We start from the raw sequence: 27,063 nt of genomic DNA on the forward strand, positions 1-27,063 counted from the left end.
GTAGCGTAGATGACAAACACTAGTGGTCCCGATACCGAAGCTTGCAGCAGGCCAGATGTCGTCTTGTCGGAAGGTGATTTGTCATTGTTAGCGGTTACCAACTGCATGTGATTATAAAGAAAACACTGGGTTTCGCATTAGTAGTTTGCTATAGCCATGCTAACTAATTTAAAAAGAGGAATCTTATTCGAGAAAATGGACGAGAATACTGCAAATTACTTGCTCCATTAATTTGCAGGGTATGCTGGTTAATGATATTGGCCTGTAGCTGTTAGGATCATGAGCATTACCAGGCTTGTGTAGGGGAACAACCTCCTTCCCAACGTTCTAGTTATCCGGAAGTACTCAGGAATCCAGGGACTGTGACAACAGCTTAAGACAGAATTACAGATGAGAACGTTTTAGTGTTTTTAAAACACTTCGGACTTTTACTATCTTCCCCTGCAAACAAATGCACTTTCAAATTCTTAATTCGTTTGCCTAAGCCATTTCAGACAAAAATTATCGGTTCCATTAAATAGAAATCGCGCACGCTGACATATGGTAGTAAATATGGGAGGCTATTACTGACGAAATAAGTTGAAGGGATTGAGTTAAAAATATTATAAACGTTCTCACTGGGCAGAGCAATAAACACTCCGACTTGCGCATTTTTCAATGGACTGCTTTAGACAGCTAAAAGAATGTTTTTTTATTAGCATAAAAATGACAACCAGTCATTTGTTCCAGACCTTTATGTCTAAGACGACAGAGGACACCTCAATTAAAGAGAACAGCTGTTTCTGTCCATGTAAGTGCTCAGAACTGATGGCTGTTTTTGCCGGGGCATTAGCACCACGTAGAGCTGCCGAGCAGAGTCTTGCAGGGGTTCACCGGAAGATGAAGCCTAAATAAGCCAGGAGTGCTCGCACAGTGAATCCCACTTCAGCCAACGCCGGGACAGGTGAGCTTGTCTGCGGAATTACTTGAGTCGCTGCACTCCATGAGCCAGCAGGCAAACAACAAGCAGAGCCGTAGCAGGTCGAGCCGTGCTGGATGATGCCCAGTAGTAGTCTGCAATGACGTAAACGTCCGTCATCGACTAAGCTGGCAGCGCCTAATAGTATAGTATTCACAATTTCAAAAATGTGTACCATAACATAGGCGCTATAAACAGCCTTCTTCATTGCAGACCTGTGCAGCCATCAGTACGATCCAACTAACAAATGTACTTGTAATTTTAGTGGTGTAATACTGTGGCAGTGCATGCTACAAACATTCCAAGCCCGCTCTACTGTGTTTTTTCTTCGTCATTCTTTCAGGTAGCTTCAGCTTGAGGCAAACCCCGAAACGACCCATCGGGATGTCTGTAATACGCGGAAATGGTTTCATGAGAAAACTGCGGAAATTGAAATAAAGTTTGTTGTACTAGAGAGATGAAATACATTTATAGCGACCTAATGTAAGAAAGTTTATTTAGGGCTTGTAATAATTACAAAGTTCCCCGCATTCCGTATATTTAAATAAATCGAACCTTGACGTTAAAAAACCTATAACTGGCCAACCAAAACTGATATCGCAACTGTGTAAGGTAGAATCGTTAGGGCGTATAAAGCAGAGAAATGTGATTATTTTCATATAACTTCAAGTAGGATTTTTTTCATGGGTTTCGCAAACGTTGTCTAAAATTAGCGGTGCATTTAAGGGCAGTGTATAATGCAGCAATATTGCCTGCCTCAGATGTGTTATTGGTTGCAGTTTACGGAACTGCGACACTGCTTTTTATTGCTGCGTTATAGAGTTGGTGCTTGTTTTGTGTGCGTGTGTGTTTGTAGCTTGACCTATTGACATATAAGAGAGGTTAGGGTGAGCCATATCACTCACATTGATAACGCGTTCATTCTGTAATGCAACTTGAAAAATTACTAATGGACCTCAAATGTGCTGTACGATTCATGAATGGCTTCATAAGCGCATTTCATGTGTTCGTAATTTTGTGTGCATAAATGACCGAAAGCAATGGGGTTCACAAGATCGAAGGAAAAAACTGAACTTATTTGTAATTCAAACGCACAAATTGAAAAAACTAGTGGAGTGGAAAGTTTTTAATGCCAAAATAAGGGGCGGGTAGTTATTCTTGGATTAAATCCATGTTATTGTGGAGGCCATTGGTCATATCATCTTTAGAAGTTGATAACACTTGCTCGTTTCATCGAAAAAATTCACTTGCGAATATAAAATGTAATAGAAATAGATCAACCTATTCTAGAGAGGCACGGCAAAATTACTCGCACTTCTGTCAATTTTGACAATCATTATTTGCAAGCACTTGTGTTCGGTAACCGGTAACACTCTGCGTCTGTCTCTTGAATAGATGCAGTACTACGGCTAATCTTTATCTAAAAAAAATAACTGGAGCGCACCACGCCTCAATCTGAACAAATAAGTGCTACACCAAAATATTTCGTCTTGCAATTCTCGTCAATCTTATTTGCAATGACGAGATTAACGCGTGACTTAAAGCAAAGCTACATGCAAGTGACCGCCGTATCGGGCAATCTTCTTTTCTTACAAAATACATAGCTTTCAAAAATTACTAGTCGCAAATAGAATTATTGTAGTCATTGAACTGCATTACTTCAGGCGGCGGAAATTACTCAATCGACTAATTTTAATTGCTTTATTGACCTAATAAAACATCACCAATTATTTCTTTATAATCACGTTGCGACAAATATAGGGATTTACGAATTGTAGTCGGTAAACTTACAAGGCACATTCGCTTAAAACGATGGGTGACATCTGCTTAGAGATATGCGCCATGAAACTGGCGGTAAACATGAACTATTCTTCCACTTACGTTATTTAACAAAGCACCGTTTCATGCATTGAAACACGAAAATAACTGAAAGGCCGATGTTTTCGTCGCATGTCTTTGAAACAAATGTCGCCGCACTGACGCCATCCTAAAAAATCTTTCTAAGTTGTTACACGTTGCAATCTGACTGACCACAATTCGTAAAATGGAATCATCTCCGGAGAAATTATTAAATAAAAGTAAAATAAATTATTCCATTTTACAAGCCAAATCATGATTTCATTATGAGCCGCGTCGAATGAGTGGTGTCCTTATCAGTTGTCACCGTCTGGGGCTCTTTGCCCAATGCCTAGTGCACGGCGGTTCTTGCATTTCGCCCTCGTGGAGATTCGGCTGCCGGGACGGGCTTTCGATCCCCTGACTTTGAGCTTAGCGGCGCAACGCCAAAGCTACTGCCATAGCATGGCTGGTAAATAATTCAAGTTATTTGGAGAATCTTTGTTAATTAAGCAATTGCGCATTTCTGTTTGTCGGACCAGTAATGCCAAACATCGTAATGTCAAATATAATGCCCTCATTGAGTAATGCAGCTCAGAGGTTACATTTGAGCCACCTGTCGTATAGGACCTTTAAATATTCTGTATACTCTAGGAAAACATCCCGTGTGAATCCGTCTTTGCAGTGTGTGGAAATAAATATTGCAATAACAAAATGTGCAAATGCGGCGCAGACTGACTGCACGTTCTGCACCACTTTTTTTCACGATCCAAGCTTGCCTACTTACCTTCGAAGGCTCTCTTCCAGGTGTGAGAAAGCTTCTTGGGCTCATACTTGGCGCAGATACGCTTGATGTCAAGTTCGCCGAAAGTCTTCACAGCGGTGCTTTTAGGATAATATGGAAGGACGCAAAAAATATTCAGTCAGGCAAAAAATGAAAACGAAAGTTTTTGACAGGCAGGCTAGCAAAACTAGTGATTGCCTGCTTTAAAAAAAAGTAATGTTAACGAACACCATGCATTGGTGGTGCATTATGGAGTAAAGAAAGTGTGACAGTTCATTTCGCCTGCTAGCTACTTCTTTGAGAAAAGGATAACAACGCCATTCGTTTCATCACCAAGTACACAAAAGCAATGTTTACTAATTTCCATAGCGGTAAATATTTGCAGGATACCGGTAAATATTTCTGTAAGAAAAAAGCCCCACTGAACACGAAACTACCACAGATAAGCTCTACACACTTAAGCAACCGTACACCCTTTGGGGTGTATATTTACCACACTACAGTAATCGTCATCTGTCCTGCTTACGTTTCCTTCCTTGAAAACGCTGCGCTCGCTACTTTCCTGGCGAGAATGCTCTGTCATGCTGATAACGGGAATGCCGTTCGTGACTTGGAAGTACAGGGCTCGCCGCGGTAAAGAAAGGAAATGCGGACAAGACAGATGATAAATATTGTGTGGCGAAAGGGGGTAATTTTGTTTAAGAATGTAGGTGTACACAAGGACAAAAAAACCCACTAAAAAACAAAGTACCAACGAAAAAATTCTGAAGTTTTAAAGCAATGTCAACCGCGCAGCGAGGACCTAAAAGAGCTAAATTAAGATGAGTAAGCCACGATCTAGGCACTTTGCTCTTTGCCGTTGTTAAGTAACACATATTCAAGAAGCGACAATAAAGACAACGACCACCAAAAAGGACGATGCGCCATATTGTATTCTGGGCTGGCTGCCGTGGCGTTTATGACGCTTTTTATAGGTTAGTAGTTGAGGTCCGCATTACGAAGAAATGTAGTGGCAAAGATGCCTCAAAATAGTGCTCGCGTTGATCTAGCTAATCGTTCATTGCCATTGTTGAACCATCGGTAGCAGAGCTGCATTACAATGACAATAATGTGTTCCGGGCTATCAGCCCATCGTGCCTAAAGAGAGGCCGCTTTTTTCAGGTTTCATTTATTCAGAGGCTTGCTCTATATTTTTGTCTAAGATGTGCGGTACTTGCACTAAGGATCGTGATCAGTTTTCTTTTACAGCAAAGCTGTATACTTTTACCGTCCAAGGAAATTTTCGTGTCCTTGGCATGGAAAGCAAAAAAATTCCACATACGTGGGCCGATCCCGGTGGACCCGCGGCGGAGCTGAAGCAGGCGCTAAGCACTCCCCCTACAAAGGCTGCTCCCGAAGATAGTGTAATGCCGGCCCGAGCCGTGGCGGAGGTGAAGCAGGCGTTAAGCACAATCCATACGCGGGCCTATCCCGAAGATAGTGCAATGGCAGACCGACCCGCGGCGGAGCGGAAGCAGGCGTTAAGCACACTACCCATACGCAGGCAGCTACCGAGGCTGGTGCAATGCCGGGCAGAGCCACGGCGGAGCTGAATCCGGCGTTAAGCACAACCCCTACGCAGGCTGCTCCCGAAGATAGTGCAATGCCGGGCCGACCCGCGGCGGAGGTCAAGCAGGCGTTAAGCACTCCCCATACGCGGGCCTATCCTGAAGATGGTGCAATGCCGGCCGGACCCGCGGTGAAGGTGAAGCAGGCGTTAAGCAGTCCCCATACCTGAGCCTATTCCGAAGTTATTGCATTGCCGGGCCGACCCACAGCGGAGGTGAAGCAGGCGTTAAGCACTCCACATACGTGGGCTGATACCGAAGATAGTGCAATGTCGGGCCGACCCACGCCGAAGGTGAAGCAGGCGTTAAGCATTGCGCATACGTGGGCTGATCCCGATGATAGTGCAATGCAGGGCTGAGCCGTGGCGGAGGCGAGGCAGGAGTTAAGCACTCCACATACGTGGGCCGCTCCCGACGATCTTTCGAAAATTGTTTCGGGCTTGTTCTTCACTACCTTTTTGAGAATCGGAGAGTGCTACATTCAGTGAATTTTGCGGTGACCGACTCCCCACTTATGCCCTCATCATACTGGGACTTCGTAAATTTCTGCAGCGCCATGTTCAACTTGGAGAACCACAAATGCTTGAGGACGTGCCGCATAATTAAAAGTAGTTATTGGTTCACGAACAGCCGGTTCACGGCAACCCTTGAGTGTCTGCGGAAGACGTCACGAAGCAGGAGAAAAGAAAACCGACTGAACGAATAGGTGAAGACCCCTCGTTCTTATTACAGGAAACAGTTTTCCTCACCAAGTGTGCCAAACGCATTCAAGTTTCCGAGCAAGGTTACTGAACGAACGTAAAATCTATCGTCCAAAGCAGAGCGTCAGTCGTCGGCGATCGCCAAGAACTCGATCACCGAGCTGAATATCATAAAATATTCTTGTTTGATTCTGTACGAATACGGTGGATTGAAGCAAGCGCGAAATGAATTGGCAAACGTACTCATTGCGTGCCAGGGCAAGAGGTCTTAAAAGCATTGGCCCTTGGCAGGGTTAAATGTCAACTCATCTTATTCCGTCCGGTCACGCAAGAACTCCGTTGTATTGAGAACTCGTAAAGAACTTGCATATACAAATCTGTTGTATATGCGAGAACTGTGTCTAGCTGGACAAGTCACAATGGAAATTGACCACTGAGTGCATTCCTCTAGTCATTGGCTCGAACATGCGCAAACCGATTGCACCGTGGACGCCACATAAGTGCACACAGAGCTACTTTGCATCAAAAGCTACTCAAAAGCGGTGTCAATGCTTCAGTACCTTCAGATCTCCGAAATATTATAGCGAAGGCGAAGGCTTATAGCATGTCGAGTGAAAAGAAGCTCTGGCTGAAAGGAGAGTTACAGAAGTTTGATGCTGGTGCTAAACGCCCATCTACATCTCCTGTTCCTTTTCCAATAAGAATTGGACGTTAGGAGGAAGGAACATTTTGTCTCAGCACTGGTTACAGGCAGATAAACCATGAAATTTACCTATTCCCATATCCAGTGCTGCATAAACACAATAATACACGAAACCTAAGGCTGAAAGCTTTTTTAAGTCTGAAATTTTTCAAGGACCTTTTGCAAGTTCCTCTAGAAGAAGGGACCAAGAAGTTATTGACGTTTATCAAACCGCTAGATGTATATGAGTAGGAGCCACCCCACTGTCTGGAAAAATTCTTCAGCCTGGTTTAAGAAGTTGGTGAACAGAGTTCTGAAGCCAAACTTGGTACTCTTCGGCAGCATTTACATTGATAACATTCTAATCTACTCACGGTCAGAACAGGAATACTCTGAACACCTGGCGAAAGTTTAGCAAACACTCAGTTACACAGATATTGTGATAGGTGAGAAGAAAAGCGAATTGTTTTAGTCAGGTTTGGTTGTTCTTGTAAGGGTATTTGACGGAGCTACCACGAGCACCAAACAGAAGTCCACGCAAGGGATCACAAAACTTACGAAGACGCATGTTCTTAACTCCTTCAGGGTTTTGCACAAACTGGCAGGTCACTCGCAGAGCTTAATTGAAAATTTTTTGAAGATGATCAGTTTTTGATGGAGCTCGCTAAGAAAGTTCACCTTTTGCTTGGACCTAGAATGCGAAATGGCCTTTGAAGAGATTCTGCATCGCACATCGTTTGACCCTGCTCTCACTTTGCCAGAGTGCAGTTTACCCTGAGTTTAACACATACCCTTTTGTTCATAGTATAGTCGCATTTCTGTGCCAAACACACCCGCTTTGTCGTCCAATCTTAGAGCTAGAGCTGCGGGTTATAGGACACTACATCTATACATTCAACAATACAAAACTCAATGATTGAAGAAATGAGAAAGAGGCTCTGGCCGTTCCAATGCCTGTGCGTTACTTCTGATCATGCGTTGACGGTAGGAAGTCAGATTTATACACAGACCATGAAGCACTGACTATCTTATGAATATGTCAGAGCCCGGAGGGAAGCTGGCCCGATGGATGAATGAGTTCTAGGAATATGGCTTAGCTATGTTCCACCGAGCGGGTGGTCATCTTTCAGACGCCGATGCTCGGTCACGGTTGGCAGTTGAGGTCGCATTTGGAACGGCAAACTTACAATATTGGGAGGACATGAACATTTGTACTTCATCACTGTACCAGAACGTCACTGTACAAGAGAAACTAATTCCAAACATGCTTCACTTATGCCACGATAGCCCAGAATGTGGTCACCATGAAGCCTTCTCGCGAACGTATAACGTCTTGTAGCGGTGAGACTATGAGAATGGAACACGCTGGTACAGTCGACTTGAATGACCGCGGTAGCGGTCACTCACGCGATCTTGCTGCACTATGGCTGGTCGGCCTAAATAAAGAGCGGCTACAGCGGCTACCTATTCGCGCCACCTCCCACAAATTGGTGACCCGGAAGACCGAGCCTAGCCGTGCCATGGCCAACTCACAAATTGGTGACCCGAACGACCAAGCCCAGCCATGCCAGTGACAGCACACTGCCTCTACCAAAGCGAGTGGCGTGGCGTCACGCTCTTCGGCAGACGTCCGATGGTGGTAGGGTGTCCGGCAATTCTACATCGACACGCCGGACATACGGTTCATCTAGCAGGACAGCCACTTCCTTCTCAGCTTCGGGCTCCGGTTGCGTTCCAGGCTCCGGCTGCCATCCCCGGGGACCAAAATTTACGAGGACTTGCGGGCAGCCGTACCTTCTCACTATGTCACCTCGAGCGCTCACGCACAACCACTTTCGCTATTTGAACCGTCGTTTCATTCCGCGTCTCGTCGTCCCTTATCGCCTGCGTCCACTCGTGCCTATCCTCGGCACGCGCCGGCCCAAGCGTAAAACTCTACACGGTTTGTGAGCTTCCTACCGAGCTCAAAGGCAGCTCCGCGACGACTCTTTCCAAGGAATTCACTGGGCCATACGTAGCTGCTTTCAGCTATTCTGCGGCCTGCCATGCTGCTTCCTTGGACGGTCCCGCAAACTGTCTGCTTTCCCTTCGGGGGCACCTCACACATCACCGATACAGAGGCTCTCCTACCGGCTACAGTAGACGTAAATTTCACTTTTGCAGGCACGGTGACGCCACAAGCACCACCTACGCGATGCATTCAGCGACCACTGCAACCCTGATGCTATCGTCATTGGAGATTTCACCGCAGGCAGCAGCAGGCGAGCCTTCCAATGTTTTCTGCTCAGACCTCTTGCCGATGCATGGCCTACCAAAGTTTAGCAGGAGCAGCTCTGTGCGATCTGGTTTCTTCAGCTCGAAAATCACTTCAACGTGTCAACATTCGTAGCCATCAGCTGCACTACCTCCACGCAAGTCCCGAATTACCAGACAATCTACTTTTCGAGTTCTGCCCTCTACATTCTACATGCCCGGGCCTCTACGAGATTCTGCGGCAGGTCGCGATTCTCCCCTACGGTATAACTATGGCTGCGCCTAGCTCACAACCTACGCTGCCGGCGCTGCCTGATACATATCTCTCGTATTGCGTGAACCCGACACTACCAATGACGACATCATCAGCACACTTTACGTGCAATTTATCATTGGCCTTTCTTTCAATCGCACTGTGCACAAGGAGGGCGCCCGGTAGCGGTAGGACTATCGCCTCCAAAAAAGGCGACAAAGACGATGGACTCACGTGCAGGTAGCGCGAGAATGAAACACGCTACCGCGCTCAACTTGAGTAGTCTCGGTGTCGGCTGCTTCGGAGATGCCTCTGCACCTTGTCTGGCTGGCCTATATAAGCTTTGGCTACGGCAGCTGCCTTTTAACGCTGCTTCCCACAACACAATCTTAAGCAGTTGACATAAAAAACATGAAAACGGGCTTTAAGGACTATGTTAAGTCGTGCCACTTGTCAAGCTAAAGTCAAATATTCGCCTCAACCCGATGAGCAGATCTTACTGAGTCGTTCAGAGGAACCCTTTGAAGTCAAGGGTGGGTATATGCAAACTGAAAAAAGAGTCCTGGCATCCGCAAGACACATTGTCTTCTGGTTGCGCTAGATCAGTGCGCCAGTATGGCACTAGTACGTGCTGAAGGAGAAGCCACAAGCAGCTTTATGGCTTTGATTGACATAGCAATATTTTCAAAACTGAAAGTTGTCAGCTGCTACAATCGACACAACATTAAGCTAGAGGATTCAGGAATGGGGAGGTTCCGGTGGTGTTACGATACCACGTTGGGCTTCGCATAATTCATAGCCAAATGGATCAGGTGAAAAGCTCATCTGCGACTTTAAGCAATTTATGATTATGTACGCAATTCTTAAATGCGAATGCAAATGCTCCTTAAGAACAGCTGTGCCTCATTACAACCGGACACCCGCTACTAATTTTGGTTGCAGCCAGTGTTAGACCAAAATAATTTGGGCAAGTCTGCACCATTGTTAATCTTCCCTGTGTTCAAAAAAGTTTTCAGAAAATTCTGCATAGTCCATTCTCAGATACCAGTGCTAATTATAATTTCCTTACACCTTATCAGATTGGTTTTCGGAAAAAAATAATTCAGCTGAACTGGCGCTGCTGTAGCAAAAAGTGTGTATACTTGTACAATTTTAAAATAAGGCGCCCGCTCTTGCTACAACGATTGATTTTCCAAGGTATTTCGTTTAATTACTTGTTCGAATATTTTTAAACAAATTGCATTGATATGTACGCAATTCTTAAATGCGAATGCAAATGCTCCTTAAGAACAGCTGTGCCTCATTACAACCGGACACCCGCGTGGACAGGCCTGAAGGCTTCTTCTCTCATGTTTATCAAACATGCAATATGTCGCACAGATAACCAGCTCATATTCCGGTGGGAAACTTTTGCTATGTGGAGTGCCCTGAGGCACTCCACTTAATAATACATTAAATAAGAACGGCGAAGCCAAATACATTAAATATGCTGATGGTACATTTTTTTCAAGGCATGATATTCAAGGCTTTTAACAATTTGTTCTAGCACAAAGAAAACGCTCGAGACACAGTCAACAGTATCTGATATGCGTCTTACCCAACATAAAACAAAAGCTGTTATATTAGGTTCAAATAATAAAATAATTGCATGTCATCAAGGCATAGTACTGAGGGCTCGCCACATAGAAATTGTTGAGCATTTTAAATACATGGGCACAATTCTTTCGGCGAATGTGAGTTGAGATTTGCATGTAACCCATGTCCAGCAAAAAGTTGCTCCATTGACAGCTGTAATTCATGAGCTTCGATACTGCTTTCGAAAAAGAATCAACCTTATCCTCTATCAATGGCTCATTAGCTCCAGTTTACAGTATTGCCAACTAGTATGACGTACAACGATGGTCACTAAACTTCATCAAATTTACTTAGCACAAAAAAAACGTCTTGGATATTATTTAGATGCAAATTTTACAGCGAAAGCTGCATGTGACTAAGTTTCCGTAGTTTCTTTGGCGTCCGGCAAGAGAAAGGAACTTAGTGATTTCAAACAAACCCATAAAGGTGCAGTGCCGCGGCGCAGATGTCAAAATGCGGAACCGATTCGAATGCTCGTCATGAACAAATAGCTGGACGTCAAGGTTATTGTGATATACACGCAGGAGAGCTATCGGCGCTAAAAACAGCTGTGTCATCAATTGGGCCGAAACGTATAGTTTGTACATCGGTACAACAACATGCGTACGAGGAGCGCCGGAGGGAACAACAACGAGAATGTAAACGGCGCCTGCGCGAAACGACCAGCACTGAATAACGTCCTCGCGATGCTGAACGAAAACGACAGTCGCGAGCCCGGGCGCCTCCGAACGAGCAACCACGCCAGAGCAGCACCGCGAAAAATGACAACCATTCCACTCCGTGAAGATGGAATGGCAGCGAAAGCAATTTGCTTTTCTTTTGATAGCTTTGACTGTCGTTAGCTTTCACTGCCATTCCATCATCATAAGAGTGGAATGGTTGTCATTCTTTTCGGCACCTATTAACGTTTTATTCTGCAGTTCACGAGTAGCTTAGACCCACCAGATATATACGATTCTTGTTGACCTGAATCATGGCTTAAATAATACGGTATCAGCACAACATTACTAAAACCTAATCAATTCACAGTATACGTAGCGTTTCGATGCTTCTGTTGTGAGTTGGTTTCCCATAATTCAGTGGCCGAAGGCTGTTTCTAGGATTTTTTTTTTATTACAGCACTTATCTTGTACTTATAAACGAATCTGTTTCACTGAAATCTGAATGGTCTACTATCTTGTTTTTTTCATCATCATTGTTCGCTAAGCTCGTTGCCAGGAAATGAATTTGCAAGCCCCTACTCCACACGGAAACGAAGCAATGATAAATATGAACGACTGACGCTCTAGCACGAAAAATGTATACTATTCCTCTAAAGGACCCGCCGTGGTTGCTCAGTGGCTATGGTGTTGGGCTGCTGAGCACGAGGTCGCGGGATCGAATCCCGGCCACGGCGGCCGCATTTCGATGGGGGCGAAATGCGAAAACACCCGTGTGCTTAGATTTAGGTGCACGTTAAAGAACCCCAGGTGGTCGAAATTCCCGGAGTCCTCCACTACGGCGTGCCTCATAATCAGAAAGTGGTTTTGGCACGTAAAACCCCAAATATTATTATTATTCCTCTAAAGGGGTACTTCGAAACATTTCTATAATAATGTTAGCGAATGCATTGAATCAGGTTAATGTTTACATTGTATTAACTATTTATTTGAGTCTTGCATCTGGAAACTTCATCGCCACTGCCAAATAGTGTATTCAGAATTGAATCGTGTTTGTCTGTCTGTACTGGAAAGTGGCAAAAGATATAAGTAGACTCAATGAAGGCAGACCTATTCAAGCCAGAAAAAGAGATGAAACAAGAAATCAAAGCTTCCCGTGATTCCTTTGAATGGGATTTGCAGAATAAAATCCACAAGCTCAATATACGAATCGAGGAATATGGCGCAAAGGTTTGAGTTTCCCTTTAGTTCAATCGAGGAGCACAAGAAACCGGGCAATGTGGTTGCCGATAGCTGGATTCTTAAAAGTGAGAATGTGGTGGTTCGTGCTGTAGGCAAAAGGCCAGGACTTCGAAATCCCACTTGTTCTCGCGGAGCAGTTCTCGAGGAAGGCAAATCTAGAAATTCAAGGAGTGCTGAAACAAGATGATTAATCTCTCATAAATATAGCGTCTAGCGTTGGCAATGCCATAAGTGAGTCAATAATGGAAGGCTATATCGTGGCCTGTGGTCGAGTGCCGAGTCGAAGTACCGGCAAAAGTAACATCATCGTCCAGTTTGAATCACACGCAATGCGAGACATTATTCTAAAGAAAGCAAAGAGAGGCCGTCTCACAAATGATTGGGTCGGACTGACCACTGGAAGCACTATCTATGTGAACGAGCATCATCGCCGAGCCTTAAAAAATCTTCTAGCTCTTGCCGTCAAGAAGAAATATGAATATAAATGGAAGTGTATCTGGTCGCTTAACGAAAAAATCTATGCCGAGCACACTGACGATGCACCTCCCGTGTGCGTTCCTAATGAGCGGCCATTGAAGGCTATTTTTGAAGCCGGGGATCCCGACCGCGTAGGCGCAGGTTACAGCGTGAGCTGGACCTTTCAGCATATCTTTCACAATGGATAACGATTGCTTCTACCTAAATTGTGTGCAACCTTCCGGTAATAAATCCAATCATCCGTCTTTCCAATCAGCTTTACATATCAATATCCGCTCTGCAATGAATAGAAAGGATGAAATCTTACTTTATTTAGACAAAATCTCATTTAAACTGGCTAGTATTATTTTATCGTAAACCTGGTGTACAACTGGTAGGAGCAAGTTGAAGCTATATGGATACGACTTTATTTCTCAATCGACCAGAAGAACGTGGGGAAGGTGTAGCGCTTTTTGTGACTAAACAGAAGAAACGTGTTTCGCTTCATGAATACTGCGTGTCAACAGAAGCCTATGAAATACCTATGAAATACAAAGAATACGAGATAATTAAGTATTTTTGGGCATCTATCACTCACCAGGCGGAAACTGCAGGCGTTTCATAGAATTTTATGCATATCTCTTTGATTTTGTCTCGATGAATAATTTTTACGTGTCATGCGGTGGCGATTTCAATATCAATATTCTGGAATACAGGAACGCATCCAGGGAAATGCATACATCATTGTCGGCGTCTGCTTTCACAAGTGTAAATACTACACCAACTCGCATTACGTGCTCTACAGTGTCATGTCTTGACCTTCTAGTCAGGAATGTCGAGATAACATTGACACCACTGGTACTACAGTTTCAAACCTGAGCGATCACTTTACTGTTTATGTACTGTATAGAAATGAAAACTGCATTATAAACGATGGTATAGAAATTTTCACTGTTCAGTATATTATGGAGAGCAGGCTGGTCGCATTTAGGGTGAGATACTGTAGCAAGACTGCTTTCTGTCTTAGAAATAACACACGTCAAAGTGATTTATGAAGCAACTTTTAAAAATATATGAAAAGCATTTTCCTATGAAACAAATAAAACCGCCGAAAAAAAACAAAGCCGTGGGTAACCAAAAAACACTTGAGAATGATCCAACGTAAAAATTGCATGTATCATTCATTTTATAGTGACATTCTGCATTTCTTTAACATAATTTAAATTTTTTTCCAGACAAATCAAATTCGGCACTCAGGCGTGCACAACGGGATTATTATGAGCAGATTTTCTTACCTGCCACAGGGCAGCCCCCTAAAAAGACATGGAATATAATCAATGATATTCTTGGCCGTTGGACCAAAACGAGCGTTCTAGGCAGTATACTTCCTTTCGGTATTGAATTAAGCGGTAACGCCCTTGTAAATCGGTTTAATCAACACTTCAATAACGCTTCAATTCCTTCTGCCTATCCCCTTCGCACAGCAACTTTGGGAACAACAAATTGCTAGCAGTGTTACCGCTAGCATCTACTTCCAGCCTACCGACGAATATGAACTGTGTTCCACAATAAAATTAATAAATGACAGTAACGCCTTACACATCAGTCACCTACAATTGGGACCCATTAAGCACTGCATAACGTTAATTTGCCCCGATTTTGCTAATATATTCAATCATGCGTCTCTGCACAGGCAATGAAGTGCGGTAAAGTTTTAGATATATTGAACGGCTGTAGTCCGAATGACCCAAACAACTACAGGCCAATTCGGGTCTTGCCTGTATATTCGAAGGACCTGGGCAAAACTATACACTGTCGTATGGCGAATTTGCTCGATAAATTTGGTGTTATAACTAACGCACCACATGGATTTAGGAAACACAGACCAACACAACCACCTCTGCAGTCGATGAACGAAAATATAATAAAAACATAGAAAGGAATATCTATACCCTTACGCTATTTATATATTTTAGTAATGCATTTGACTGTCTCAGCCATAGTATCTTATTAGATAAACTGGTGTGTTACGGAATACATGGTAGGAGTTTATCTCTTTTTTACCTTATCTAAGTGACAGAATACAGAGCGTGCACGGCAACGGTCACATGTCGTTTTTCCTAATGAACAGATTTTGCTTACAACAGGGAAGCGTATTTGGACCGCTATTGTTTGTTGTCTGCATCAATGATATTGTAAAACTTGATAATAAAGCTCACTTTATTATAAACGCTGATGACAGCACTGCTATGTTATTTGGAATTGATATGCAGAATTTAACAGTATAATGTAATTAACTCTTAGATTGTCTATCTGGTGTGAGCTATATCAAATTAAAATTAATGCAACTAAAACTAAGATAATCATTTTCCGCTTCAAGAACAAGCTGCTACAATTAAATAATAGCATCACATCACATCATATCGGCGGCGCGGATACCATCGCTAGGCCTTCTCCGGTTCACCTAAAGCTAAAGCAGACGGCGCTTCGCAACGAATCACCGACAATTACAAGCCGCAATATTTTTTTACCGTTGTAGTGGCACTTCGTAATAATTATACACAAATAAGGAAATACGCGAATATCTGCGGCGCCGTCGGCTGTGATGCGAACGCCGCCGTCGTCTGCCGTCGGTACACATTAACATTCAGGGAGGGTATCGCAGGAGTGAAGCGGCCGATTTACTCTTCAAAACATTGTTTTACTCACGCAAAATGGCGAGTAGACCGAAATGCATTGTTCACTCCATTGCCAAGGAGTGAGTGAAATTTGCTTTTCACTCTGCTGTCCAGAGAGAGAGAGAGAGCAGAATGCCCGTTCTACTCTTGCGCCAATAGAGAACAGAACGTAGCATAGTCTTCTACTTAAACTGTAGGATGCTGGCCCTGAGCATGGCGATGTATCATTCAGGCACGCTGAGCAAAGAACACACCGTTTTGCTTCTAAGAGAGCAAGCAGCCACAGTTCAAAGGCATGCGGAGCGAGCGCTCTATTTTTTCACTCGGAGTTGCTCCACCGCGCGCGCGCTCAATATCGCGAAACAGCACAGCACCGGAGAAAGATGATCCGTCCAGCCAAAAGCAACGAAGGCCATTCAAGAGAAAGCGTGTGTCAGCCATCTCGCGTTGCCTCGAAAACGCGACAGTCTTTCGCGATTTGCTGGATATGACACGAAATCCTCCACGGTAAATAATTCTGACTTAGGTTCTCATTCTGTCTATATGACATGCTGTCGCGAGGAAGTCGTCGCGGTGCTTAGCCGGCGCGATTTACGACGAGCTAGGCAAGCGCGCTGTCTATCAATGTCAATCGAAAAAGCCAGTCGTCGCGATAACTACGTGTGATTTATTTTATCACCTGCCGCTATCCGTACGAGCTTTGAAAATCACAAGCGCTGCCAGTACCATGGTATGTTCAATAAGACGTGAGGCGAGAGGACGCTTAAGTGTTAGCCAGCCTATGATTCCGAGCCTATGCGGAGCATGCTTAGGGTGCATTTTGTGTGTTTTAATTTATTCAGTTTGGCAGTCTCCTGTGTATCCAATGCTGTTGAAATAAGGAGTCACATAAGAGAAGCGGTCATTTTGCTAGCGGCATGCTTTCGTTATAAATAGGCCGCGCGCTTGACGGCGTCTCACCCGTGGGTAATCTGCGGCCTCTGAAGTTACGTGCAGCACCAGTGCTAGTGAGAAACATTGCCGCAGGGATTCAGCTGCATGCTTCAAGAGGTCAATTGGGTGCGTTATCTTGAACTCACTCAAAACCAATGCGGAACCCATGTTTCATGCTGAATAAAGTATAAGCCCCGTATAAGCGATCTTGCGCGCAACAGCGGTCGCTCGTCGCCTACAAGTCGTACTCCGTGCGAGCGACTATATTGAGCGACGCCTCCCCGGTGTTGGCGGTATGAGGGCAGCAAACACGCGTCGAAACTAGCGTGACGCGTGCTTTGGTAATTTATGTTGATGTATTTTACTGTAAAAACTAGCATAAAATATTTCCGAAGGTCTTGCAGTAGGTTCTTATCCGTGCACTAATAAAAAATCAGTCGCTTGCTCGTTCCGCACAACAATCGGTCATATTTGAGCAATGTACATCCAGTTCCGGCTTCGCGCTATTGGCTAGTCGCTCATAGCACTTCCGGTAGACGAGCGATGGTTACTAGATTTTGAGAACCGAGCGATCAGTTCAAGCGACGGCCCCTTCGCACGAAACACAGAACCTCTTAAAAACTTCTTGAAACGGCTACAAACGGCTATAGACGTCTTGGTCTATGATAAGAGTGAAAATAGAATTTCTTCTAAACATAACCTCAGCACTTGGAATATGCTAGTATATATTCTATCTGCGGTGAAACCCACTACTAGTGTCACTAGAGTCTGTTTTGGTAAACACATTCAGAATGTCTAACTCAAGAAGTTCTCTAGATCTTTTTGTCTAAAAGTGCATAAAATGCCAAACGACGTGTTAAAGTGTGGTTACCGTCGGCCGTTGGCGTTAGCGAATAAAAAACGCCACAGGCAAATCGAACTCTTTGGAAGCAACATCAGTTAATAGGCTTTAATATTACATAATTTCACACCAGAACTTCAACAATCAAGCACGTGTTATTGTTTTCCATACAGGGCACGCACATGATGCCTGGAAACCACTAAGCAGGAGTGAAACGCCCGCGTTGCAAAGCGGTGTGACAGAGCCACCGCACTGCCATCACTTCGGCGCACAATCAAAATTTTTCGGACACCTCATTCTGTGCTGGAAACACTGGGAGGCAGGAAGTATGAAAAAAACGGCCACTGCCACCCGCAATGTCTCGGTGGTGGGTTTGTTATCTAGTTGTGCGCATTCTAAACCGTTCTGTACATTTATACTGAATATTACCTGGAGTAATTTAGCTGTGCTGATGCTGTTTGCCGTGTGTTTTGCATCAGTGCGTGACATCGGCTGTATTGCGTGTTTTCGCCGACGGCTTACTACCACAATGGCGGGATCTGCGTTCGCCGCCTTCGTGTCTTTGTACCTCGCACGTTCGGATAGCACTTTTCCGGTAAGTGAAACACATTGCACTTCGTTTTTCGTCTGCAATATAAATATCTTTAGGTGTTACTCGCGACAATTCTTGATCTATGGGCTCTTCTGTCCTGTGAGTTTTCGTCATTACTTTTATACGAGGGTTCTGCTTGTGTTCAGCCGTTCAGAACTACCGCGCTCCATTACTTCCGCAACACCAGTCAGAACTTTGCCCTGCTTGTTAGTCTTTGTGGTTGACGTAGCACGAACCAACCGAATGGAGTGCATTCGAAGACGACGCGCTGGCTGTAATGCTGAACCAGGCTGAACTCGCCCTATTTTAAGCCCTTTTGTTCTTGCGTGTGCATGCGTCTGTGTCAGTGACTAGGCAGTTTGTAGCGTTCCCACTTTAGAGAAAAACAAAAATATAACTGCAATGTTTACTTTATCTATACAATTCCAAATTAAATCATCTGCTGATGTACAAATTTCACTTGCGTTTTGTTCTAAATAAGCAGCAAAACGTTTAACCTAGTAGGCGCTGCATCTGGGAGTGAAATCACGACAGCTTGGAATTTATTAATGAATGACTGTGACTGGGTCACCTTATTTGTAATTGCAAATCTGCCTTTCAACTGGCTTGATGCTATCTTATTTTGTTCCTTTCACTCTATAGACGGCTAGACATCCTTCTTGTACCTTGGGGCTAGCTGGATGACGGGACTTCATCATGATCAGTGTCAGCCAATGTACTGTACCCTCTCTGGTGGTCCCAGTGATTTTTATAAGGGTTAATGCCAGGGAGCGCTTCGTGGTAAAATAGCTAGTTATTTGCTAGTGTCTCACAAACGGGCATTTTTTCTCTAGTCCATTATAAGCTGCCACTATTATAACCAATTTCTCAGTGCCAGTGTACATACACAGTTCTACTAATAAATAGTTTCCCTAAGCCTTACACAATGTACCTGTAGGTAGTCATTGCTATGTAAGAACTCAAGAATTAACTCTGCTATGTCATACAAGTATTCCACACATAAGTAAAAATTTTCTACAACAATGTACATTACACCTTGCTTCCCTAATGCACAAATGAATTCAAGCCAGTATTTGATTTGTTTGGTCTTCTAAATGTTTTCGGTGTGATTTAGTTCTTTACAGGAATTTACTGTACAGCATCAGCAAGCAGTCTAATTTAAGATTTATGTGTGCTGTAAAAGGTGTGCTTTGCCGCTAGAATTGTTAAAATATGGGCCGAGGCGTCCACACAAGGACAAACTTTAATTTCGCTCTACCACCATCAGCACTTGGCTGGCGCTTGCAAAAGGAATGACATCAGGTAGCTTGTGCCCGACTGTTTTTTAACCTTATTTGTGAGGGGATTACAAAGTGATCTGTAGAGGCGCCTGTGTCTGAGATATAGATTGCGCTGTAACTAGTGCGTGTAAAATAGGCATAATGCTGAGGGTTCCAGCAGTTTACAGAGGTGCTTTTAAAATTTTGTCATAACTGCAATTTTACTGTGCTGTTTCTTATCACCTATTTCAATATTATCATTGGAGGTGTTATCAGAATTTAGCAATCTATTTGCCCTGGTCCATTAGCCTGCCACGTTTGCCTTTTCACTATGTGCGCATTAATTCAGCATGGACCATTACTTGAATGCACCTTTATGTGTGCAGTGGCTTCTCAATTGCAAGTAAACATAGATGCTCAGAATTACCTCAGGCTATAGATGCATTGATGAATTAGCCACCTATACGAATCACTTTGCACTCCATTCGGTTGCAAAACAGCATGTTAACACTTCCAAGACAGTGGGCAATGTTATTGTTTGATCACTTCATGAGATACTTTCAATATTGTATGACGCATCATCCAAGGTGTTGCATGATTTTTGTGAGGTATTGCCCTAAGTCAATTAGGGTCACATGACAATATATCAACAAAAGTGATTGATCCAGCTAGAAGTGTTGCTTTTGAACACTACTTTATCACCATTCCTCATTTGCATGCTGCCTGCTTACTCTTCTGTGTCATGTTTAAGTTTGAAAGAAAGCAGCAGCTAGGCAGCACAAAATGCCAAACTTGCTTTTAGTTCAACAATATAAAGCGCTATTTTACTTGTTAATTTAGTTAGTACATCATTTACCTGCAGAGTGAATTAGTGTTTTAAACGGATTATATTTTGCAGGAAGCTTCTCAGACTTGTTTGACAGGTTGATAAGTGGCTTTTTAGCCACAAAACACCATATAATAACTTAAAAGGCTGACTTTGACTCTGTTATGCAACTTAATGACTATATGCCAGGAACAAGGTCTTTGAATCGTGGCACTGGCTAACACTCCCAGGGTTCTGCTAGGACACATAAATACCCAAGAAAGTGAATGGGAAAACGACGCAACCATAGCTCAATTGGTAGAGCATAGCACGTGAAATGCAGAGGTTGTGGGTTCGGTTCCCACCTGCGGCAAAGTGTTTTTTCATCCACTTTCATTTCCAGTAATTTATCGTTTCTTTATTTTGTTTATTAGGCACAAGTAATTTCCGCAATGTTGTCCTTGGTGTCAGTGTTTGTTGGCTTCTTATGATAGGGAATATCCTAGTCTCATTATACATCATCGCATGCATACCTTAAGATACCCGTAATTTAAGAGAAAGGAATGCTTAAATTTATTTTTAATCTGAGCCAAACTTCTTACTTAGCACATATTGCTAATTGAAGTCCAATCGCACGCATCGGAAATCGACATCACGGCATGAAAGAAAGCGACCTTATACGCCTGGTAACCGCCTACGCCCTGAGCAGGATCACCTATGTCGCCCCGTACATTAGCCTCAATGCAACTGACAAGCTCAAACTCAACACCATGATCAAGAGGGCCTATAATCAAGCTCTACATCTTCCCATCACCACCTCTAACGAGAAACGGGACGCCCTCGGCATCCATAACACCATAGACGAGCTTATTGAAGCGCAGCGTATTAGCCAATACGAATGACTCGCCAATTCCGCCACGGGAAGGCATATTCTAGGCACCCTTGGGATAACCTACACCACCCAATTCGGACCAAAAGTACCCATCCCTCCAAACATTCGTGCTAAACTAGTTATCCCACCCATACTTCGCAATATGCACCCTGAACACAATCCGGAGCGACGCGCAGAACGAGCTAAACGACTACAAAAGCGCTACGACCAAGCCGCTGACGTAACCTACGTGGATGCAGCAGTATACCCCAACCAAAATGCCATGGCGGTAGTCGGTGTCGCGGGTTCGCAGTGCCGCCTTGCCGTGGCCGCATCAATATTAACCACGCAACCCGAAGTAGGAGAAGAAACGGCCATCGCTTTGGCTTACGCGGCTACCAATGCAGACTGTATCATAAGCGATTCACAAATGGCCATTCGTAACTACACAAGAGGACTGATAGCACCCAAGCACAGGAGATTCTCTCTGGCACTCCTCCCTCAAGGCAACGCTGCGTGCAAGTCATCTGGGCCCCTGGTCACTCGGGTCTGGCTGGAAACGAAGCCGCCCGCGATGCCACACGAGCTCTCGCACACCGGGCGCATCATCGTTCTCCTGCGTCTTCCGATCCCGACCAGCCCTCTGTTCTGCATCGCGGTCACGCGTGGGACCTAATGGTTGCGTTGAGAGAAATTCTCCTGCACTACCGCAGGGAGGGGTTACGCTACCCCCCAGCACACAAAATACTGAGTAAGTCTCAATCTACCACTTGGCGACTCCTTCAGACACGAACTTTCCCGAACCCCGCGCTTTACAACTGCATGTACCCCGATGCATACTCTCCACTCTGCAAAGCTTGCGAGGCCCGCGCTGACCTCGATCATATTATCTGGCAATGCCCGAAAGCATCACCCACCAACACCTCCCGCACTAACACACGCATGACTAAGGCCGAGCAGTGGGAGACATTGCTGCTCAGCTTGAACCCAGAGGAGCAGCTCTGGGCCATCCGGATGGCCGAAGACGCCGCCAGAAAGCAACGACTGGCCGCCGCCTCAGGAAGGGGGGATTGGGGGTTAGTCTCCCGACCCTCGCCACCCCTAAACCCCATCAAGGACATAACAAAGTTTTATGTCTCTCTCCAATTTCAACATTCCCATTTCCTCCATCACCTTTTCTTTCCTCTTCTGTGCACGTATTGCTTGCCTATGTCTACAAGAACCCTCACGCGTGGCCTGTGACAACAAGCTTTTGTGGGCAGCAAGTGCTCTCCTACGAAGGCTGGCCTACTCTGGCAGCGGCGGCAATCATCTTCAAGATTTATCCATGTTCACCTTTGCTCCTATTTGTCACTCTTGTTAATTACACTTCCTGCATCTTTTTTTAATTTATTAGGTAATAAAGTATGAGTATGTGACATGGTGTGCAGTTGATGTCTTGCTGCATTTTCACTTGCAATCATCTTTTATGACGCAGTAGTTCTGCGGAAACCCGCAAGGTGGAGAAAAGTAATGAAAGGGAAAATCAGACATCCACCCGTACGTAGCAATTGCTACAAAGGAAACCCATATGGGTCCCTCGAAAGAAACGCTTCATAGTTGAAGAAAATGAACTACTACGTCAAACACTTGCCTTTGCTTCTGGTCGTCAACAAATTCGACTTCGCCCTGCCATCTGCTAGCCGCCCGGTTAGCTCAGATGGTAGAGCGGCTGCCCCAGAAAGGCGGTGGTCCCGGGTTCGAGTCCCGCACCAGGACGAATTTTTTTCAACTATGAAGCGTTTCTTTCGAGGAACCCGTATGGGTTTCCTTTGTAGCAATTGCGACGTACGGGTGGATGTCTTATTTTCCTGTAAATCATCTTTTATGCATGAAAAGCTCATCGTTCAGTTTATGAAAAAAAATAACCGCATATTGTGATTTATCTTTCAGTTCTGGTAACATGCAACGTACAAGGAATTCACTAATGGATGGTATGCCGAAAAACTGGCCATTATTTCGGCGTGATGCTCTGCATGCATGTGGCGTTACCTTACAAGAGGCACCCACAAATAAGTTACAATTTACTTTTAAATGAAGCAGGGACATCAGAAAAAATATATTTATATTGCTAGTTAGAGTGGTTTGCAGTGTTTATCCAGATGTGTACTATCCTTTATTTCTTAACTCATAGTAGCACAGAGTTGTTTCGTATACTGGTGTACGGCTATTGTGCCCCCTTTAGCTGAAACCAGGATGTAATTTTTGCCTGAACTGCAGCATCACTGAAAAAAATTTTCTTTGCTAGAAACTATTTCAATTTGGCGGAGACCCAGCAGGGTGAAGTTTTGTCAGTAATGACGTGTTTCACGCAGAGATGTTCTTGCTTAGGTCAATGGGTGAATATTTGTATTATATCTGCATACAATAGAGATCTTGTTTTATTTGCGAAATAATTCTGACAGGTGGCATTCAATTGATTGGTCTAATTAAGCACTAATTGACCAATGAGGCTGTACTACACTAATCCCATGATTGACATCTGGAAAAACTACCTGTGCATCACTCTATCCGACAATAGAAATTCTCTTTTTCTGATGTCGATGCCTCGTTTAAAATAAATTGTAACTGCGGGAAAACAGTGTTACTCTAACAGCTGCCGCAAAAAATTTAGAGAACGTCTAACAAAAGTCTTCAGTTGTTCTTGTCAAGCTGTCCATTAGCCAACTTTTAGCGTAACGATTGCAGGGCTTACTGAAGGGCTTCTAGACGTCCATGGCTACAAAATGTCTTGATGAAGACAGCTACTAGGCTTTTGAATTAGCCGGTCAAGACAACTTTTAGACATCAAATAGCTTCTTGTGTGTTTCGTGGGTTTTGACGCCCGTCGCCAACGCGCACTAAAGCGCTCTTATGGTGTGATTATATGTCTGATTTTGTCTCCTGTTGCAGTTTTCGAGCACGGTGCGAATCTCTAAGAGTATTTACGTCTGCGAACTCGGTGAATTGTCAAGCAGCGAATTATGCATCGGCATTGAATAAAACGGCTGCTGTGTGGAATTGCAATTGCAGGGGCGCTTTGCATTATTGCATGGGCGCTTATTGCAGGGGCGCTTATTGTTTTGGACATGTCTGTGCATTTGCTAATATGAGTTGGCGTTTCGGAGTTATGTCATACGAACAGCTAATCACCCTTATTCTGGGGATTGTACGCGCAATGTGTGCATCTTGCTACTGCATGTCAGATGAAAATGCAGTTATCGCTTTAATATTATTACGATATCATCGAGCGATGCTCAAGAAACGAGCCGCCGCGAGAGCGACGATGAAGTTGGTCGGTGCGCTTGGCGCGAACGAGTGTCGGCCTGGCTGCCTGGCTTCAGTGTAAATAGCCTGTAAATAGCCTCTTCTGTCTGTGTCTTTCTACACGCACCATTCTGGTGGAGGTCAGCGATCCCCGTCCTCACCACGGAAATCAGAAGTGGTCGGCGCACCGAGCTTGTCACCATCCTTCCCGGTGACGCGCCCACCTCTGCAGTGGCTTCGGCATGTCCCACTGCGCCAATCGTCATGGTCCCCCCACATCGCGACCCAGGTGGGTTCTCTGGCCTGGAGGGCCAGGATGTTGACGACTGGATCAAAGTCAATGAACACGCCAGTGCTAATAACAGGTGGGACTCAACGATTATGCTCGCCAATGTCATCTTTTATCTCGGCGGCACCCCACGCGTGTGGCACCAAACATTTGACGACGAGATAAGCAGTTGAGACAATTTCAAAAAGAAGCTACGGGAACTGTTCGGCGATACCATTGGGCGCAAGGCTGCCGCGAGAAAGGCTCTTGCGTCTCGTCTTAGGTCATCTATGGAGCCGTACGTTTCCTACATCATCCACGCCTTAGCTCTATGCCGCAAAGCTGACGATGCTATGTCCGAAGCAAATAAAGTGTCACATATTCTAAAAGCCATTGCCGACGACGCTTTAAATTTGCTTACTTTCGGCAACGTCTCGACTATCGACGCCATCATCAAAGAATGCTGTCCCCTTGACCAAGCTAAGAGCCGCCGTATCACAAACCACATCACGCAGCTACCCAGCACTGCTGCTACGTCGACATGTGAGGGTCGACCACGTCAGACCCCCACCTGTGACGACGTCACCCGTATTGTTGGCCATGAACTTGAGGCCACCTCTTCGCCAGCTTTCTCCACGACGCCTCCCGAGCCCCCAGCAACCACCATTACGATGACCCAGGCCGTCGTCCGACAGGAATTTCAGAACATGGGTCTGAACTCCGTGTGTTCCACGTCTCAACCCAGCGTTCCCCTGTTAGCGGCCCTCCACGTCATCGGCAGTCATTTTCTGCCACATCTCGCCGCAACCCATCCAACTGGCGTACCCCTGATGACCGGCCGATCTGCTTGCACCGCTGTCGCATCGGCCACGTCGCTTGTCACTGCCGCAACCGATGGCCACCACCTCCTCGGACATACACCGCCGCTTGTTCCCGCACCTTTGGACCTTCCGTTCCCTATACCACCCGCCATAAATCCAGAGCCGCTGATGCGCCTGTTCCGAACATTCGGTAGAGCCGCTCGCCCTCACCTCGACGCCATCAGTCTCGTTCGCCTCAACACCTTCGCTTCTCTTCACCGCCTATCGCCGCCCGGATACAGCCGGAAAACTAGGCACTGCAGCATCTAGAGGTGAAGCTGTGCTGTCGACCTTGCCCTCAAATCCTCTGCTCACGTTACCCACGAACCGAAACCTTCTTGACATTGACGTTGACGGCTATCCTGTCACGGCACTCATCAATACAGGAGCACATCTTTCAATTATGAGTGCTGCCTTCCGATGACGACTCAAAAAACTCCTCACCCCAGCGTCGGCACGCGTCGTCCGCGTTGCGGATGGCGGTACTGTGCCTATCATCGGCATGCGTACGGCACGCGACAGCATCGCCGGCCGCCACACTCCTGTCCTCTTCACCGTAATTGCTCATTGCCTCCACGACCTCATTCTCGGCCTCGATTTTCTCTCCGCACATTCTGCTCTTATTGACTGCTCTTCCAGTGCCCTTCGCCTTGAGTTGCCGATGCTCGCAGAACCTTCTGAGGCACCCCACTGCCGTTTACGTCCCACCGGCTTTCTTCGCCTGCAGCCAAAGTCAATAGCCTACATCGAACTGTTGTCTTTCCCACCAGTTCCTGAGGGCGAGTACCTCGTCACTCCTCTGCCCGACATTCCAATAAGGTATGACGTTACAGTGCCTCACAGTATACTCAATATTACTGGGAACCGCACTCGCATGCCTGTCTGTGACTTTGGATTAGCAAACCAAATTCTACCACAGAGTATTTGCCTTGCCACCGTTGATTGTCTCGGCGACCAATACGAGGCAGCTTTATCAAACGATGGTTCTCGCGAGCTTAGCAGGCCCCTCGCGCCAGCCTCGGGTGCTGATCCCAATATAAATGGTTGCGACGGGCCTGTCCTCGGCTCAAGCTGAAGAGCTCTGCCAAGAAATATCGTCTTACCGAGATATTTTCGACATCGACGATCGCCCTTTAGGCCAGACGCTCGCGGTCAGGCATCGGATTCTTACTGCCGATGCTAGGTCTATTCACCGAAGACGGTATCGAGTTTCTGCGTCGGAACGCCGAGTGATTCAAAACGAAGTCAACAAAATCCTCGATAAAAACATCATTGAGCCCTCTTCGAGTCCCTGGGCGTCACCTGTAGTGTTGGTTAAGAAGAAGAACGGCACGTGGCGCTTCTGTGTAGACTACCGTCATCTGAACAACATTACTAAGAAGAACGTCCACCCGCTCTCACGTATAGACGACACCCTTGACTGCCTGCACAGTTCCAGCTATTTCTCGCCTATTGATCATCGTTCGGGATACTGGCAGATTGCTGTTGACGATATCATCATCAGCAGCAGCAGCACCAGCATCATCGTCAACCTGGTTATGCCCGCTGCAGGGCAAAGGCCTCTCCCCATACTTCTCCAACTACCCCGGTCATGTGCTAATTGTG

General features: G+C 45.3%; 1 protein-coding gene across 3 annotated transcripts in view; it reads right to left on the bottom strand.

The window, feature by feature from the left end:
* Positions 1-672: 672 nt before the first annotated feature.
* LOC135906583 (UPF0462 protein C4orf33 homolog) overlaps positions 673-27,063 on the bottom strand; it is a 182,605-nt gene continuing 156,214 nt past the window's right edge. For all 3 annotated transcript variants that reach the window (XM_070539502.1, XM_070539501.1, XM_065438041.2), the window contains 2 exons: positions 3,582-3,679; positions 673-1,053 (listed from right to left, as the gene is read on the bottom strand). In XM_070539502.1, the coding sequence (XP_070395603.1) occupies positions 962-1,053; positions 3,582-3,679 (190 nt within the window). In that variant the 3' untranslated portion in view covers positions 673-961. The remainder of the gene's footprint in view (positions 1,054-3,581; positions 3,680-27,063) is intronic.

The sequence above is a fragment of the Dermacentor albipictus genome, chromosome 5 (genome assembly GCF_038994185.2).
Source record: "Dermacentor albipictus isolate Rhodes 1998 colony chromosome 5, USDA_Dalb.pri_finalv2, whole genome shotgun sequence".
Classification (NCBI taxonomy): Eukaryota; Metazoa; Arthropoda; class Arachnida; order Ixodida; family Ixodidae; genus Dermacentor; species Dermacentor albipictus.